Raw genomic sequence first — 18,700 nt, forward strand, 5'->3', positions numbered from 1 at the left:
AACACGTTCTTGTTCTCAAAGTCATTCATGCATCAAAAAGATGCCACAGGAATAGTCAAACTATTAATAGCAACTTCTGCACTTTGGAAATCTACATTTGGTTTAAAAGATTTCGCAGTGGTTGTTTCCTTAGGAATTAAGGCACATTTTACTAACAAGTTTCAATAAAGTTACAAACACATCTTTCTCCACTAAGACACAGGCAGTCATCCTAACCTGAGGTAGACACTGAAAAGCCCAATTTTTTTTCTTAGCTGTCACGAGTCTTTCATTCCTTCTGTCACATCAATTAGGCATCAGCCCATTTTTCAAGCTGCTGTCATCTACCAGCTCCTGGTTTGGTTTCCAAGCCCAGTATTTTGGTCATGATAAAATCAGGGACCTGGGCAGTCCTGTCAGAATGACAAAGAGTACTGACACTCCCTGCCAAGGGAGACAAACCATTCCCAACCTCGACCAAAGGTTCAAGGCAACAATTTTGAACCAAAGTTTACAAAGTTTTTCTCTTCAGTTTTTTTGTTGCAAGTCTCTGTTGCTCTATTAAAAGACCACAGCAGTGAAAGACAAGGCCTGATGGCCAAACCCAGGGCTTCAGCCACTTGAGGTCTATTGAAACCTTCTGTTCCACAAGGGGGAGACTGAAATCCAACACGTACAACACCCACACATGAGACACCAACACATTGACCAAGTTTTCCAGAGTGAAATCTGAGGCTTCAGCATAAAAACTGAGGTGACCTCCCCTGGAAATGGAACTGCCTCCAACAGAGGGAGGTGAATGGAGAGAATGAGGCTGTGAACAAACCAGACCTCAAGGTCTACGTCTCAAAGTCCATTAAAGCATGGTTTTAGTCTCAAAGACACATCCCTGGTAACTTTGACACTGCAGGAAAGAGCAGATGTGTCCTTTCTGGCCAGCAAAGTCCATCCTGAGTTCCTGTCAGAGACTGCACAGAACATGAGTGCTCTGGACAGCCCTAGTTCTGCTTTTACCCCCATCAGATGTTCTGTAAGCACAGCAGTCAAAGCACAACTCATGTAGGTTTGGGTATTTTTAACTAAGGCTGTTTGCCAGGTTTCTCAGATTTAGGGAGGAATTCCCAGTAAGATGTGACTTTATTCACAGATGTACTCCTTTTTGGGCGTTATTTTGAAATCGTAAACTTCATTGCATTAAGCAAAGTATGTCAACTTCAATAAAGCTCCTGGTGTTTTCAAGTATTTTCCCTCTTCTCTTAAAAAAATGGAAAATAAACATCAGTGCTTCAACTAAACATTATCTGCGCCAACCAGAGAGGGCAATAGTAGATCTTTCAGGATCCACACATTTGGATGCTTTTGCAATTGGTGTTTGAAGCAACTTCTTTTGTAGACAAACTGTTGCATTAAGTAAATTAAGGCTTTCACATTCAGCCCCTTCCTTTAGGTAAGGATTATAAAGCAGAAAAGGAGGGAAGAATTACTCGGTGTGTAACTGAAAGGCCAAAGTCCTACCCAAGAAAACAAATGTCACAACAGCTCATTTACAACCCAGTGAGAAAACAAACAAAAATGCACACAGAAAGATTCAGGAGTCATGTGAAGATGAATATAAAAATGGAACATGAGTCACGTGTTTTAGAGATTCAAGCAGATGATTGGGGGCTAGAAAGGCGTCAGTGGATGGCACAGGAAGAGTTTTGAGGAAGAACTGGAAGGAGAAACATGACAAGAAATATGTTGTTCTACACAGACCTGCAGTGGGAAAAAACAGTTTAAAACTTCTGAAGGAACAAAGTAATAAAACTCACAGAGCCCAGGAGCAGAAGAGATTCAATACTTGCCAAAAAGCGTCAAAACTAAGCTCATGGACATGCATTAAAAACTGAATTCCTCCAATTCATGAATTCCACTCTTTTGCTTCAGGACTGAACTCAGTGATAAAACTGGTCAGACTGAAAGAACTGGCTCTAAGAAACTGCTCCTTTGAAAGAAATTCATATGTTCCAAAGCACAGTGCTACAGGAATACAGCTTCCCACAAAAAAGTTAATCCATGTACACAAAATGCAATGGATGCCCTAATTAAAAAGGTAGAATCCAGGTGGTTTTGAATTTTAAACAGCCAGAAAGACAAAAGGACCTGTGTCTTTCCACAGGCAACTCCCAAGAAAGTCACAAAACATGCCAGGGTCAAGACCAAATTCCTTTTAGTTAAAGGAAACTGGAAAAGATTCTGTTCCCGTATTCATCCAGTAGAGATTAATAATTTTTTAATTATTAATTTTAATTTTTCTACTCAAGCCTGCCAATGTTGTGGTTTTTGGACTATATGAGGAATGATCTGAAGTCTATCAGCTCACAGTTTAATTTAAAAAAAAACAAAACCAACCAAACAGAAAACTGTCCTGGCATTACAGATCATTTTGTGCAAAGCCAGACCTTTGTGAACGAAAAACAGCAGCAGAACAACTGTAGAACAGGAGACAGTTACTGACTGTATTCAACCAAAAGCTGCAGCCAGTTCAACGTTAGAGCCTTGTCTTCTTGATTGGGTGTTTTTGAAAAGCTAAAAAGTAAATATTATTAGGAAGAACAACTTACCAGTCCTTCAACCAAGAGCAACTGTTTTGCTTACAGTGAGCAAATCAATTGCTCCACACATCTGCAGGGAAACTGGGATATTAAAACACTTGAATTAAAATTAATAAAGAAATCCTAAGGACCAAGCATTAGACTGTGAGTATTACACAAGTCCCATCCCTGAATGAAAAAAAAACAAACAACCAAGCATTACAGATGACAGCATATGCTACAAAAGACATTTTATAAAAAACTTCCAAGTATCACCAGGGAATGTGGTATCAAAGAACCTGTGCAAACTACCCAAGAAATTCAGGCCCCGTCCTGTACACAAACCCCTTGAGAAATTACCACCAGACAAACACAGATAACCATATATTGCTCTTACAAGAAAAGACAGCTCCAAAGAGCTCAGAAAAGTAAACAAGGGACAGGTAAAACTGCCTTTATTGTAATACCTGTTCAGCACAAACAGCATCAGGGCAATCCAGGAAAGGTGCAGACTATTATGACTGAAGTGCTCAATTTTGTATTTAGCATGGAACATGCAGGTCAGCCAAGATCTGCTCCTGACACTGTGGGGTTTAATTTTAATCTTTAATTTTGCTATTTTTTGAAGAACAGGTCAGTTAAAAGTTGCAGCTTTAGACATTTCAGGATTTAACACTAGGAACACAAGTCTTGGGTCTCACAGGCTCAGTCCCCTCATTATCATCAGACTGGTCTTGCCTTCATTGGAACAGACTGTGCAATATCTGTGATTTTGACCCTCTAAACTGAAAATTCCCATGGGATTTCAGATATACTCTGCTGTTCTTCAGGTATGAGATCATTTCTAAACACCAACTCTTAGTTCTCACAGATCCCATCAGACAATTACACAACCCAGTTCCAGAACACACTGACACACACATTTGCACATCAGCCCTGTTTGCTGCAGGACATCCATCAATTCATAAAAATGTGACCTACACTACAATAACAATATTCTATCCTTGCCAAGCATCAGCCTTTGTGTTCCCAAAACCAAGAAACAGGCCCCAAAAATCTCCTCTACAAATACCTGAAGTCTCCTGTTACTGCTGTTCCTGTTGTCAAATGTGAGTTCTACAATATCCCCAACCGTTAATGCTACAAACTCAGTAAGTACAAAATACAATCAAAGTTTAATGCAGGTTCTCCCTGGTGAAATGGGACATTTAATGAAATGGATTTCTATGAAAATACTGCCCTTTTCCACAAATACAAGGCACATGTATCTATATACACAGATTATAAAAATAACAAGCCACTTCACAAATAGCCTGGGTAAACTCAGATTTATACAGAAGTAGCACAGAAACATGACATTATTTGAAGACAGTCTACCTGTATCTGCAAAAAAAAAACAAAAAGGTTTCTAAAAGTCCAGATACTTTACAAAATGTATCCCTTCCATATTGTGGTGGTTTGAAAAACCTTTTCTCTGAGGTAGTAACGGTTTGCCCCACTGATAATACTGGACCAATCAATAATCCACGTGCGCCCTACGGAAATTCCATACCCACAGAAACGGAAGAGAAGGTAGTGAAGGTAGTGTAGAAGGAGGGTAGCCATGATCTGAGCCACGAGGAAGCAGGGGGCCAGTGAGCCCCTCTGGGGGCCAAGGGCCCAGCCCCCAGCTGAGGTCACAGGAGACCCGGTATAGTGTCAATGCTGGACTGGGTCCTGTAATCAAGAGCTGGAAAAGTTTCCTTACTGTCAGCAGCAGCAGAAGACACTGAAAGCGGCAGCGGAGCAGTCCTGAACAGAGACAACAGTGGCTGAAAGCCAAAAGGTAGCCAGGAGCAACAAGATAACGTGAAGGCGGCTGAGAGACACAGAGATGTTCCTGCAGGAGGGAGAGCTGGCAACAAAGCAGAGGAAAACTCAACAGAGCTGGTTTGGGGTAAGGCTGTATTACTTTCCCAAACCCCAGAGACTCCTTGGAGAGGAGGGGTGGACTTCCAAACCCTTAGGGAGTCCCAAAATGCAGCAGCAGCTCGAGAGAGGGAGAAAGGAGCTGAAAACCCGGAGTTGTCCTGAGAGCTGAGCCAGGACGGAATGCGGGGGAGGTGACCGTGCCCTCTGCTGCTGCTGTTGCTGCTTCTATTCTGCTACTGAGCTGAGACAGAGCAAAAGAGCTTTGGTAAGACTGAACTGAAAGCTGCCTTCAATGTTCTAACCCAAGAGGAGTGAAGATCTACAAGGAAATTCCCCGAAGACTCAGGCTCAGGGTTGAAATTTCCACAAAGTAAGAACAAAAATCCTAAGTGCTATATTTAAATCTGCTGCCCTTGGGAAAAATGGAGGACACTAACCAGTGCCACAAAAACCTGAAAGGAAGGAACTGTGGCCTGAGAAGTGATAAAAAGACTCTTTTCTTCTTGGACTTTTATTGAAGAAGAGGAGAAATTTAATGTAATGTAAATATATATGTGGGTGTAAATAAACCTTTGTAAATATTTTCCCCTTCCCCCAATAACGAATGGTTGTGTTTTGTCTGAAAACTCTCCACATGGGGTGAAAAAGATATCAAGTCCATACCATCACTAAACCCTCTCACAGGGGCAAACTGTGGGAGGGGGGCTTGAACTTAAAAATTAGATTTTGGGAGTTTCAAACCACCACAACCTCACACCAAGGGACCCACAGTAAGAGAAGCCCTTCGAGTTCCCCGACTGCGGGAAGAGCTTTGGCTGCTACTCCAACTCCCTCAGCCATCAGAGGACCCCCATTGGATGATCCACAGGGACCCACGTTGGGCACAGACCTGGTGACCCATGGTCCAGGTGGTCCATGCTGGGAAGTGTATTGGGGTTTAGATGGCCATGTTTTGGTAGCAGGGGGGCTCCAGGGGTGGGTTCTGTGAGCAGCTGCCAGAAGCTTCCCCCATGTCCAGCCCCTGTCCCGACCCCCCTGACAGTGAGGGTGACTCAGGGTCTTCTTAACTGATCCCTTGGGGCAGATTAGAGTTAGTTTATCTACATCTATGCCTATATTTATATCTATCTATATATGTAGGGTTTAGTTTAGAACAGTTTTGTCTCCATGTAAAGTAGGTTTGGGGCAGTTTTGGCTCCTGTCTATGGTGATATAAAACCACAAAAATAGCACTTCCTCTCTCTGGTTCCAAGCCCAGCCTGTCCCCTCCAGGGGTGAGTGTTCCCCCCTCTGCCCCGGGCGGTTCCATTGCCCTTGGGCAGCACAGCCCCCACTGCTTCTGCAACTGGAGAGTGTTGGAGCCATGGACCATTAACATTCCAGTCTCTCCCAGCTCTGCATGCCAAAAGTCAAGAGGGTTCAACCTGTCACCTCAAAGTGGATCAATCCCACTGAAAATGGCTCAATCCCACCCCAAAATTCCTGGGTTTCTTATTTTCCCTATGTAATTCTGGGGCTGCCGGTGCCACCCCTCAGCTCTCTGCAGGCTGAGGCTTGGCCTTGCACTTTTGCCTTTGCTCGATTTCTTCATCAAATATTTTTCTCTCCCTGAAAACAAAAATATGGAAGGTTTTCTATAATCTGGACATCTTTAGACCATCTGGACAAACTACAGTTTGCAGTGTTGGAACGGAACATTTTCCACGTTTAATCATTTATTCCCATCCCTCCCAGGAGGGAGGACACTGAACTCTTCCACAGAAACAGAAAACTAGCAACAAAAATTCTGAGACTACTGAAAATGAAAAATATCTTTTGCTCACAGGTGGCCCTTTCATGTCCTTCTCTTCTGCCTTCTTCCAATCGATGTTATCCGTGGCAGCAGTTGTCTAGATGATGGCCAAAAAAAGCATTTAATTCCTTTAGAATCATTCCAGAAAACTGAATCACAAGTGGGGATTTGAAACTGCCTCAGGGGAGCACATTTGGAGAAAAGGGTTCCTCAGTCACTTAGAAAATTTGGCTGAAACTGCTCGTTGTGGGCCTGAAACTCTTAAATAAATAATACCAACTCATCCTGCATCCTTCCCAGGGGAGTATTTTTATCCCTAGATTTTCTCCAGTGATTTTGTCTCTACACAAATCAATGTTCTCCTGGGAAAAGCACCAAGTATATGAGACAAATAACTGTAAAAACAACCAACCCACCCACCCCCCACACAAAGAAAAGCCCAAGAAAACCCCAAGAACTTGCCAAATTAAAGAAACCCCTGAAAACCATGCTTTGAAGCATTTCAGAAGTAATTCAAATACATGAGAAATCAGCCCTTCTGCCTTCAACAAACTGCCTCAAGCTTCTCCTTTCTGTGCTTAAAACTCAGCATTTCGGTGAGTCAGGCTGTAGACAGGTATGAACTTTGCTGCCCAGCTCAGCCACCAGTGCCCCTAAAGGTCCTCCCAAAAAGGGGATTAAGGGGGTCCTGGGTGGGCTCCGGATGGATTTAGGGGGTCCTTGATGATCTGTGGGGTGGTCCTGGTACCTTTTTGAGTGAACTGGATGCCCACTGAGGGGGAGGTGCCCTCCCAAAGCCCCCTCTGAGCAGGTTGAGACAGGGGAACGCAGGGGGGGTCCCCATTCCCGATCCATTCTGGGTCCGGTTTTGCCCTCCCCAACCTCGGCTCCTCCCTGAGTCACATCTATCATATGACATCACATCCTCCTCTGTGACATCACATCGCATCTACAACATGATATCACACCTCTCCTGTGAAATCACAGCTCCCCTGTGACATCACATTCTCCCTGTGACATCACATCCTCCTCATGACATCACATCCTACTCTGTGACATCGCATGTCTCCTATGACATCACATCCTCCTCTATGTCATCACATCTCCCCTGTGACATCACAGTCTACTCCGTTACATCACATCCTCCTCTGTGACATCTCGGTTCCCCTGTGACATCATATCCTCTTCTGTGACATAACATCTTCCTCTATGACATCACAGTTCTCCTGTGACATCAAATCCTCCTCTCTGACATCACATCCTCCTCTGTGACATCGCATGTCTCCTATGACATCACATCCTCCTCTTTGACATCACATCTTCCTCTGTGACATCACATCCTCCTCTGTGACATCGCATGTCTCCTCTGACATCACATCCTCCTCTGTGACATCACAACTTCCTGTGACATCACATCCTCCTCTGTGACATCACAGCTGCCTGTGACATCACATCCTCCTCTCTGCTATCACACCTCCCCTATGAAATCACATCCTCCTCTGTGACATCACAGCTCTTCTGTGAAATCACATCGTTCTCTGTGACATCGCATGTCTCCCATGACATCCCAGGTCCCTCGGTGACATCACGTTCTCCTCTGTGACATCACAGCTGCCCGTGACATCACATCCTCTTCTGTGACATCGCTTGTCTCCTATGACATCACATCCTCCTAGGTGACATCACAGATCCGTGTGACATCACATCCTCCTCAGTGACATCACATCTTCCTCTGTGACATCACATCCTCCTCTGTGACATCTCATCCTCCTCTGTGACATCACATCCTCCTCTGTGACATCACAGCTCTTCTGTGACATCACATTCTCCTCTGTGACATCACATGTCTCCTATGACATCACATCCTCCTCTGTGACATCACAACTCCCTGTGACATTGCATGTCTCCTATGACGTCCCAGGTCCCTCTGTGACATCACATCCTCCTGTGTAACATCACAGCTCCGTGTGACATCACAAACTCCTCTGTGACATCACATCCTCCTCTGTGACATTACATCCTCCTCTGTGACATCACAGCTCTTCTGTCACATCACATCCTCCTCTATGACATCGCATGTCTTCTATGACATCACATCCTCCTCTGTGACGTCACATCGTCCTCTGTGACATTTCCTCCTCCCCTGTGACCTCGCATGTCTATTATGACATCACATCCTCCTCTGTGACATCACATACTCCTGAGTGACATCACATCCTCGTCTGTGACACCACACCCCCCTCTGTGGCATCGCATCTCCCCTGTGACATCCCATCCTTTTCTGTGACATCACATCCTCCTCTGCGACATGGCATGTCTCTTATGACATCACATCCTCATCTGTGACATCACTTCCCCCGTGTGACATCGCATGTCTCCTATGACATCATATCCTCCTCTGTGACATCACATCTCCCGGTGACATCACATCTCCCGGTGACATCACATCCTCCTAAGTGACATCATATCCTCCTCTGTGACATCACATCCTCCTCTGTGACATCACCGCTTCCTGTGACATCTCATCCTTTTCTGTGACATCACATCCTCCTCTGCAACATTGCATGTCTCCTATGGCATCACAGTTCCACTGTGGCATCACATCTTCTGCTGTGACATCATGTCCTCGTCTGTGACATCAGAACTCCCTGTGACATCACATGTCTCCTATGACATCACATCCTCTTCTGTCACATCACATCCTCCTCTGTGTTATAACAACTCCTCTGTGACATCACGTCCTCCTCTGTTACATAACATCCTTCTCTGTAACATCACAGTTCCATGTGACATCACATCCTCCTCTATGACATCATAGCTGTCTGTGACATCACATCCTCCTCTGTGGCATCACATCCCGCTCTGTGACATCGCATGTCTCCTATGACATCACATCCTCCTTTGTGACATCACAGTTCTCCAATGATATCACATCCTCTTCTGTGACATCACATCCTCCTCTGTGACATCACATCCGCCTCTGTATTATCACAGTTCCTCTGTGACATCACATCCTCCTCTGTGAGATCACATGTCTCCTATGACATCAAATCCTCCTCTGTCACATTACATGTCTCCTACGACATCACAGCTCTCTTGTGACATCACATCCTCTTCTGTGACATCACAACTCCCTGTGACACCACATCCTCCTCTGTGACATCACATCTTCCTCTGTGACATCACATCCTCCTCTGTGGTATCGCATGTCTCCTATGACATCACAGCTCTCCAGTGACATTACATTCTTCTCTGTGACATCACAGCTCCCTGTGACACCACATCCTCCTCTGTGACATCACATCCTCCCCTGTGACATCGCATATCTCCTATGATATTACAGCTCCCTGTGACATAGCAGCTACCTTGTGACATCACATCCTGCTCTGTGACATTACAGCTCCCTTTGACACCACATCCTCCTCTGTGACATTGCATCCTTCTCTGTGACATCGGATGTCTCCTATGCCATCACATCCTCTTCTGTGACATCACAGATCCCTGTGACATCACAGCTATTTGTGACATCACATCCTCCTTTGTGACATCGCATGTCTCCTATGACATCACATCCTCCTCTGTGACATCACAACTCTTTGTGACATCGCATCCTCCTTTATGACATCACAGCTGCCTATGATATCACATCCTCCTCTGTGACATCACATCCTCCTCTGTGATACCGCATCCTCCTCTGTGACATCGCATGTTTCCTATGACTTCACATCCTCCTCTGTGACGTCAAAACTCCCAGTGACATCTAATGTCTCCTATGACATCGCAGGTCCCTCTGTGACATCACATCCTCTTCTGTGACATCACATCTCCTCTGTGACATCGCATATCTCCTATGACTTCACATCCTCCTCTGTGACATCACAACTCCCTGTGACATCACATCCTCCTCTGTAACATCACAGCTCCGTGTGACATCACATCCTCCTCTGTGACATCACATCTTCCTTTGTGACATCACAGTTCTCCTGTGATATCACATCCTATTCTGTGATATCACATTCTTCTCTGTGACATCACATCCTCCTCTGTGACATCACATCCTCCTTTATGACATCACAGCTCCCCTGTGACATCACATCCTCCTCTGTGACATCACATCCTCCTCTGTGACATCACAGCTCTCTGTGACATCACATCCTTCTCTGTGACATCACAAGTCTCCTATGACATCACATCCTCCTTTGTGACATTACAGCTCCCTGTGACAACACATCGTCCTCTGTGACATCATATCCTCCTGAGTGACATCACATCCTCCTCTCTGACATCGCATGTCTCCTATGACATCACATCCTCCTCTGTGACGTCACATCCCCCTTTTTTGACATCACATTCTCCTTTGTGACATCACAGTTCTCCTGTGACATCACATCTTCCTCTGTGACATCACATCCTCCTTTGTGACTTCACATCCTCCTCTGTTACATCACAACCCCTGTCACATCGCGTGTCTCTTATGACATCACATCCTCCTCTGTGACATCACGTCCTCCTCTGTGATACCACATCCTCCCCTGTGACATCACATGTTTCCTATGACTTCACATCCTCCTCTGTGACATCAAAACTCCCTGTGACATCACATGTCTCCTATGACATCCCAGGTCCCTCTGTGACATCACATCCTCCTCTGTGACATCACATCCCTGTCTGTGACATCGCATGTCTCCTATGATATCACATCCACCTTTGTGCCATCACAGTTCTCCTGTGATGTCACATCCTCTTCTGTGACATCACAGTCTTCTCTGTGACGTCACATCCTCCTCTCTGACATCACAGCTGCCTGTGACTTCACATCCTCCTCTGTGACATCACATCCTCCCCTGTGACATCGCATGTCTCCTATGACTTCACATCCTCTTCTGTGACATCAAAACTCCATGTGACATCGCATGCCTCCTATGACATCCCAGGTCCCTCTGTGACATCACGTTCTCCTCTGTGACATCACCGTTCCCCGTGACATCACATCCTCTTCTGTGACATCATATGGCTCCTATGACATCAGATCCTCCTCTGTGACCTCACATCCTCCTCTGTGACCTCACATCCTCGTCTGTGACATCACATCCTCCTCTGTGATACCACAGTTCTCCTGTGACATCACATCCTCCTCTGTGACATCACAGCTCTCCTGTGACATCAAATTTTCTCCTGTGATATCACAACTCTTCTGTGACATCTGTGACATCACAGGTCTCCTATGACATCACATCCTCCCTGTGACATCACATCCTCTCTTGTGATATCACATCTCCCCTGTTACATTTCAGTTCCCATGTGACATCACATTCTCCCATGACATCACATCCTCTTTGGCATCACATGTCTCCTATGACATCACATCCTCCCTGTGACATCACATCCTTCTTGTGACATCACATCCTCTCCGTGACGTCACAGCCCCCCACTGCCCTTCTGTTGCCACTGAACCAGTTGTAGGTGGCTGTGATTTAATAAAGCAGCAACAATTGGCCCATACACGTGGTGTCCTTCTGTGGTGGTTTAGAGCTGACTCCCTGCCTAGTCTCCAAACCCCACTGCAGGAGCTCCATCCCCCCAAACCAAGGGAAAAGAAAAAAACCCAAGAGAACAGAAATAAGAGAAAGCTAAAGCAATATATAAATATATTTACACTTATATTACATTTATATACAAAACCTATATACACATAAGAAAGAAACCCCCAACACCCGAAAACAGAAAAGGGGAAGGGGAAAATGAGACAAAACAAACAAACAAACAAAACCAGGTATACACACTCAATAAAGAAGTAACCAAATGTAGTGGTTTGGACTTTGTTTTCCCCCAGAGGATAAGAAAAGTGGTAGACCCCAAGGGGTGGAAACCCCTGGAAGTTTTGAGAATCTGTCCAATGAGCGCTTCTGCAAAAATGTAAACATACCACAACCAAACGGAAGAGAAGAGTTGTAGTTTTAGGTTAGAAGAAGTGGCCATGTTGTGAGCCACGAGGAAGGGGCTCTGAGCCCCTCGGGGCCTCTGCCCCCCCCCCCCCCAGCCCCAGCTGGGGGCTACAGAGACTTGGAACCGTGTTAAGCTGGACTATGTGTCTGTAGCTGTGAGCTGGGGGATGTTTTCCATTGTGAGTGAGCAGAGACAGAGCAGAAGCGGCGGCAGCGTCCAGAGGTTATGGCTAAAAGCCAACTGATAAGACCCGAACCAGAGAAGCAACAGAAACAGCATGCAGCCAAGGAAGACTCAGAGTTGCAGAGAACAGAACTAAGTTTCTACAGAGAGAAAGCTTAGGGGTAAGGACTGCAAAACTCCCCTAAACCTCCTTGGAGATCCCTCAAAAAATGGAGGGGGTGGACTCTTACTGATTAGAAGTCCTAACTGGGTAAAGGAGCTGAGAAGCTCGGACGTCCTGAGAGCTCAGCCAGGACGGAGTGGGGGAGGTTGGCCTTGAGGGCCCTCCCTTGCTGCAAGCTACAAAGAAGCTCTCAGCCTGAGACAGGGCACAGAGGCCCTGTAAGGAGCTTGAATCTCCTGGAGATACCAGACCGTCACGAAGACCCCCTGTGCTTCGTGATATGACGTGGTGATACGACCTTTGTCTGGGGTGACGAAGCCCACGAAAGACCCCTCGGTTGGTTGGCGACGGGGCCACAAGGGAGAGTTTCGATACCTCCCTCGTGAGTGCTGGCAGAGATCCAGCTATCAGCTGCTGCAAGAAACAGAAGAGAGAGAGAGAGCCTGCTGCCTTAGACGATACTGCTGCTTAGTGACTGCTACTCTGAAGAAGCTACTGCCCTGAGAGACTGGAAGGGATCTGTCCTTCTTTCCCTCCTGGACTTTTATTTGGAGGGGAGAAGAGATCTGATCCATTGTAAATACTATATGTCATGGTAGAGATAGTTGTAGTCGTGTGTATAATGTATTATGATATTTATTTGTACAGTCATTGTAATATATTCCCTTTCCCCCATTCTGAGTCTGGTTGTGTTTTGTCTGGAAAAACCCATCTCACATTGGGTTGAGATGTGGGAGGGGGATGGAGCTAGGGAATTGGATTTTTGGGCTATCTCAAACCATGACACACCCTGACCCTCTTGCAACCCAAGGGTCTGTGTAAATCATTCCCTTTCATAAAAATATATATATTTTTTGTGACATCCACTTTAAAATCTTCCTCCTTAGATAAACAACAAAACAACTCCAATTTGTTGTTGACGTCTTGAAGACAATTAAAGAAAGAAAAATAATTTGTTTTCCTATGTTTTAATGGATCCCACAGTGTGTTTGGAGTTGCATCAGCTGTCAGTCCAAGATGGGCCATGTCAGAACTGGTGAGGTTGGGGGCTGAGGAGCAAGGTTGATCATCCAGGGTCAGTGTGGATCTCCTGAGGAGACACTCAGCATCAAGATCACTTGGAGAACACCTCTATCACCTCTTGTCTGAACTAAAATATATCCATTCATTTGATTTCAAAAAAAAGTACAAACTTTGAAGACTTGTTTTGAAATTGCCTTGAAGACAATTAAAGGAAGACAAAGAGATCCTGAGGGATTTCTGGATTTTAATGAGCCCCACGGTGTGTTTGCAGCCCAGCCCATGATCCTGAGATGCTGAGAGAAGATGGAAGTAGCTGCTGAAGAGGTCAGAAGCCAAACTGCAAGTGCCTTGAAGCATTGCTGGGCCCCACTGAGGGCAGGCATTGCCAAAGCCTCCCCAGGGACTCCTTGGAGCAGCTCCTTGGAGGCCAGGAGTGCAGGCAGACAAAGGCTCTGGGCAGGCCCCTGCACTGCTGAGCAAAGCCTGCCTTGGTTTTGTGGAGCACAAAGGCCAAGGCCTGAGCCCCAGGCCCTGGCCCAGCAGATCCTGTCCCTCCCGGCTGGCTCAGGGCTCTTTGGGGGGCACTGGGATGGGAGGGGGAGGAACAACAAAGGTCCAAAACTGGGCAACCCCTGCCAGGCTGCTGAGGGAGGGGCGAGGCAGAACCCAAGGGCAGAACCTGCCAGGCAAGTTGCTTGTGGTGGCCTGAGTGGCAGAGGCAGGTGCCAGAGGCAAGGGGACAAAGGCCTGGGTGCCTTTGGGCCTTGCAGCCCTGCCAGAGCCCTTGGCCATCTCTCCTGCAGGCTGTCCTGGCCTGGCCCTGCTGCTGCTCTGGCCTTGCTGGCTGCACACACCCCTCCTGTTTTCCCACCCCCCTCCCAGCAGCATTTCTCGACCCTCCCTGATGTCTCTGCACCAGCTCTGGCTGTTCCCTGAAACACAAAGCCATGGGCTGATCCTGAGTCCCTCTGGGTGACCTCTTGCAGCACAAGGGTCCCCATTGAGTGATATTTCTTTTTTCTCACCTTCAGTCTGAACCTTCCATGCTACTCTTTGTGGAGATTTCATTCTACTTTCAATATGGAGAAAAGCTCCATCCTGTCAGGTCTCCTCTAGACCCTCTCCAGTTTTTCCTCATTTCTCCAGAATGGGGAACCTCACAGACAGACAGACCAGTCCAGATGTGGTGACCCCAGGGCTGAGTCCAGGGGGTGACAACTCCCTTGTCTGGGCGCCCACACTCCCCCCAGGGCAGCCCCATGTGCAGTTGGCCTTAAATCAAGGGGCCATTCTGATTCTTTGTAACGTCACGGAATCAAGTGGCACCGTGACACTGCAGGGCCTCATGGAACCAAAGGAATGCAGGGACACTGGGGAATCTCATGGAACCAAGGGCCCACTGTGACATGCGGAGTCTACTTGGAACCAAAGGAACCCTGAGACATCTCAGAACCTCCTGGAACCAAGGGGTCACTGTGCCTCCCCAGAACTCCATGGAATCAAGCAGAGCCGCTGCCTCCCCCCCGCCACCGCACGGACCGGAGTCGCCGGCTCTGCCCCGCTTGGACACCTCTGGAGTCAGTGTGTTCTTGGGCAGCACAGCTTATCTCAACCAGACAGTTTTCCATGTTTTACTTTGCCTGTCCCTGCCTGTGCTCCAAGTGCTTCCAGCCCACAGGACTGTGCTCAGAGAGCACTCAGGCCTTACAGGGAGAAAGGGGCTCAGGAGGACAGTGTGGAAGTGGCAAGAGAGCAGCTCTGCAAAGACCAAGCACTGCTGCTCCCTGGTAGTGCTGTTGGGCTGGGATTATTGTCCCCTCCCTGTTTGCAAATACACCCTGTCCTGCAGTGTGCTGTCCTTTAGGAACAGTTAAGAAGAAGGGTCTTGGACAAAGAAGGCACTGCAGGGTCCTTTATTTTGTTTAAATACTCAGCCAGTACAATTCATCATTTATACATCTCTGGATCAAATTGAATGTGTAGACCCTAAATTAGAAGACAGATGCATAATAATATATCATTGCACAGAAAATTATTGCCAGAAGAACCTGATGACCTCCACAAAAAACCTGAACAGGAAGGCTGGGCCATTAAGGAGTCCCATTCTGAATGCTACACATCAGAACACAGGCAGTTTATTTCTCCAGAAAAGCATCCAGTCATCATTTTTCTCAGGGCATCCTTGAGCTCCTGATTCCTGAGGCTGTAGATGAAGGGGTTCAGTGCTGGAGGCACCACTGAGTACAGAACTGACACCACTAGATTCAGGGATGGGGAGGAGATGGAGGGGGGCTTCAGATAGGAAAACACATCAGTGCTGAGAAACAGTGAGACCACGGCCAGGTGAGGGAGGCACGTGGAAAAGGCTTTGTGCCGTCCCTGCTGAGAGGGGATCCTCAGCACAGCCCTGAAGATCTGCACATAGGAGAAAACAATGAAAATGAAACAACCAAGTCCTAAACAGACACTAACCCCAATGAGCCCAATTTCCCTGTGGTAGCCTGAGTGTGAGCAGGAGAGCTTGAGGATGTGTGGGATTTCACAGAAGAACTGGCCCAGGGCATTGCCCTGGCACAGGGGCAGGGAAAATGTATTGGCTGTGTGCAGCAGAGAATAGAGAAATGCAGTGGCCCAGGCAGCTGCTGCCATGTGGGCACAAGCTCTGCTGCCCAGGAGGGTCCCGTAGTGCAGGGGTTTGCAGATGGCAACGTAGCGGTCGTAACACATGATGGTGAGGAGGGAAAACTCTGCTGCAAGGAAGAAGACAAGCAGAAAGACCTGTGCAACACATCCTGAGTAAGAGATGGTCCTTGTGCCCCAGAGGGAATTGTGCATGGCTTTGGGGACAGTGGTGCAGATGCAGCCCAGGTCTGTGAGGGAGAGGTTGAGCAGGAAGAAGCCCATGGGGGTGTGCAGGTGGTGGTCACAGGCTACGGCGCTGAGGATGAGGCCGTTGGCCAGGAGGGCAGCCAGGGAGATGGCCAGGAAGAGCCAGAAGTGCAGGAGCTGCAGCTCCCGCCTGTCTGGGACTGCCAGGAGAAATTGGGGGATTGAGCTGCTGTTGGACATCTGTTGTTTCTTAGCATAGGGCCTGTTCAGGAAAGGAAAAGACAGTTCAGACAGACCTCTATGAAAAAGCCCCTCCATTTCTAAAAGAAATCAATGTGTCAAATTTCACCAAATGTACTGCAAAGGAGTCAGGTTTGCTCTGCTGCAGTGGGACATGGAATTTTTTTGGTAGAGTTCTTACACACACAAGGAATGTCAGATGTAACAGACCTTGAATACAAAAGGTCCATCTCTACACCCATGACTCAGAAGAGCTGGGACTGCACAGCAGAATTTAGTTGGAGCTTAGAATAACTGTACCTATGTTTTCTATTTTTACCATCACAGCTGGGGAAGGTTCTTTTCCACTGCAGGAATCCTCATTTCTATGGCCCAGCACACAGTGCCCAGCAGAGCTGCAGGGAAGGGCCCCCAGAGCTGCCTGAACGTCCCCTCCCCCAGGCCTTGGGGACATTTGCCCCCCACTCCCTGCCCTGGGCTCTGCTGCCTCGAACTGTCCCTGCCAGCAACTGCTTCCCTGGGCCCAAGGCTGGACCCTGGCAGTGCTGCCAGAGCCCATCCCAGCCCTGGGGACTCAGCTCTGCCCTGCAGAGCCTTCCCAGCAGCACAGGGCAGTGCCCAGGGGCATCTCTGGCTGGGCAGGCTCTGATGGCAATGACAGAGAAACCCTGAGGAGGCTGGAAAAGTGACACTCATCTGTCTATAAGACAGTTTTGATGTCTGACACTTTCAGGTTCAATCCCCTCTAATCCAACAGAGTTCAAGTGTCTCCTCCTATGCTCAGAGATTGATTTCTCTGTCTCAGTCAGCACCCAGACAACCCAGAGTATAACACTGGAAGAATCAGTTCATTCTCTTGAAGGTACCCCCTGTCTGTCTGTGCCTCTTGCAAATACCTCCTGGGAAATTTCCTGCTTTGATCTGGAGCTGTGACCAGCCCTCATCCCTGCAGCCCACTGTGGAGATCAGAAGGACTCTGCCCTGCTCTGCCCTCCCAGGAGTTGTTCCTTCCCCATAGCCCTTCTCCCCCAGCCCCGTGGCAGCTCCTTGGTCGGGCTGAGAGCTGAGCCTGGCAGGCAGCAGAGTCCCTGCCCCAGCACACAGAGCCCTGGGGGCAGGACCCTGCTCTGCACCACAGCCCTGGGCACCCCTGGCTGCACCCCCACCTTCCCACCCCACAGCCAGCCCTGCCACAGGGAACCTTCTGGCCCTGGGCCTCTGAGGGGGCAGCAGCAAGTCCTGCTCTGCAGCAGCTTCTCCTGCTGCACCCCAGTAAATCCAGCAGAGCCATCCTGACAGCTCCTGCCACTGCTGCCATTTGGCAGCTGGCAGAGGCACTTGCAGCAACTCACCTGCACTGCTCTGCAGCCACAGCCTGACCCTGGCAAAGGGCTGGCAAGGTTCCTGCCCTGAGCAGCTCTGCCCTGTCCTCCCAGCCCAGGATCCCTTCAACCTCCTGCTCCCTTCTCCTCTCTGCCCTTGCTGCCTGCAGCTCCTGTCCTGCTCTGCCATATGGCCACTTCCCCTGCACTGCAGCAACTGGAAGAGTCCTGCTGAAAGATCCTAGAAGCTGTGGGATGTGGCAGCTTTAGGAGATGCCTCCAGGAAGGCAAGTTGAACTTTCCTACAGCCAGACAATTCTTCCTTCAAATCCTAGGAAGGTTTCTTGTGTGGTGAGAGCTCAGTCACCTCCCAGCCCAGGCTGCCTCTCATCTCTCTGTCCTTTCTCTTCTTTGCCCTGGGTGCTGCAGGCAGTGCCCTCAGCCCTGCTGGGCTGTGCAGAGGAGCTGCTCACCAGCAGAGCTGTCTCTTTGAAGCTCTTCTTGCTTGCCAGGAACTCCCTGTGTGCCAGGAGCCCAGCCCAGCTCAGCAGCACAATAACAGCCCCAGGCATTTCATGACCCTCAGGGGATGTTGAGGTTGTTTACATGAGACTCAGTCCCTGAGAGGAAGCTCAAACAACTATTCAAGAAGTCAAAGTGAGATTGAAACGCTGAAGTTTCTTGTAGTGCTAATGAGTCTCATTGAGGGACAAAACTGAGAACGTGTCCCCAGGTTCCA

The 18,700-nt window shown here is 47.9% G+C and overlaps 1 protein-coding gene across 1 annotated transcript; it reads right to left on the minus strand.

Moving 5' to 3' along the window:
* Window positions 1-15,682: 15,682 nt before the first annotated feature.
* Window positions 15,683-16,639, minus strand: LOC116781530 (olfactory receptor 14C36-like). The gene has a single exon (XM_032677193.1). The coding sequence runs from the start codon at window positions 16,637-16,639 to the stop codon at window positions 15,683-15,685; it is 957 nt and encodes a 318-aa protein (XP_032533084.1).
* Between the last annotated feature and the right edge of the window lie 2,061 nt (window positions 16,640-18,700).

Source organism: Chiroxiphia lanceolata (assembly GCF_009829145.1).
Source record: "Chiroxiphia lanceolata isolate bChiLan1 chromosome W unlocalized genomic scaffold, bChiLan1.pri scaffold_51_arrow_ctg1, whole genome shotgun sequence".
NCBI classification, from domain to species: domain Eukaryota; kingdom Metazoa; phylum Chordata; class Aves; order Passeriformes; family Pipridae; genus Chiroxiphia; species Chiroxiphia lanceolata.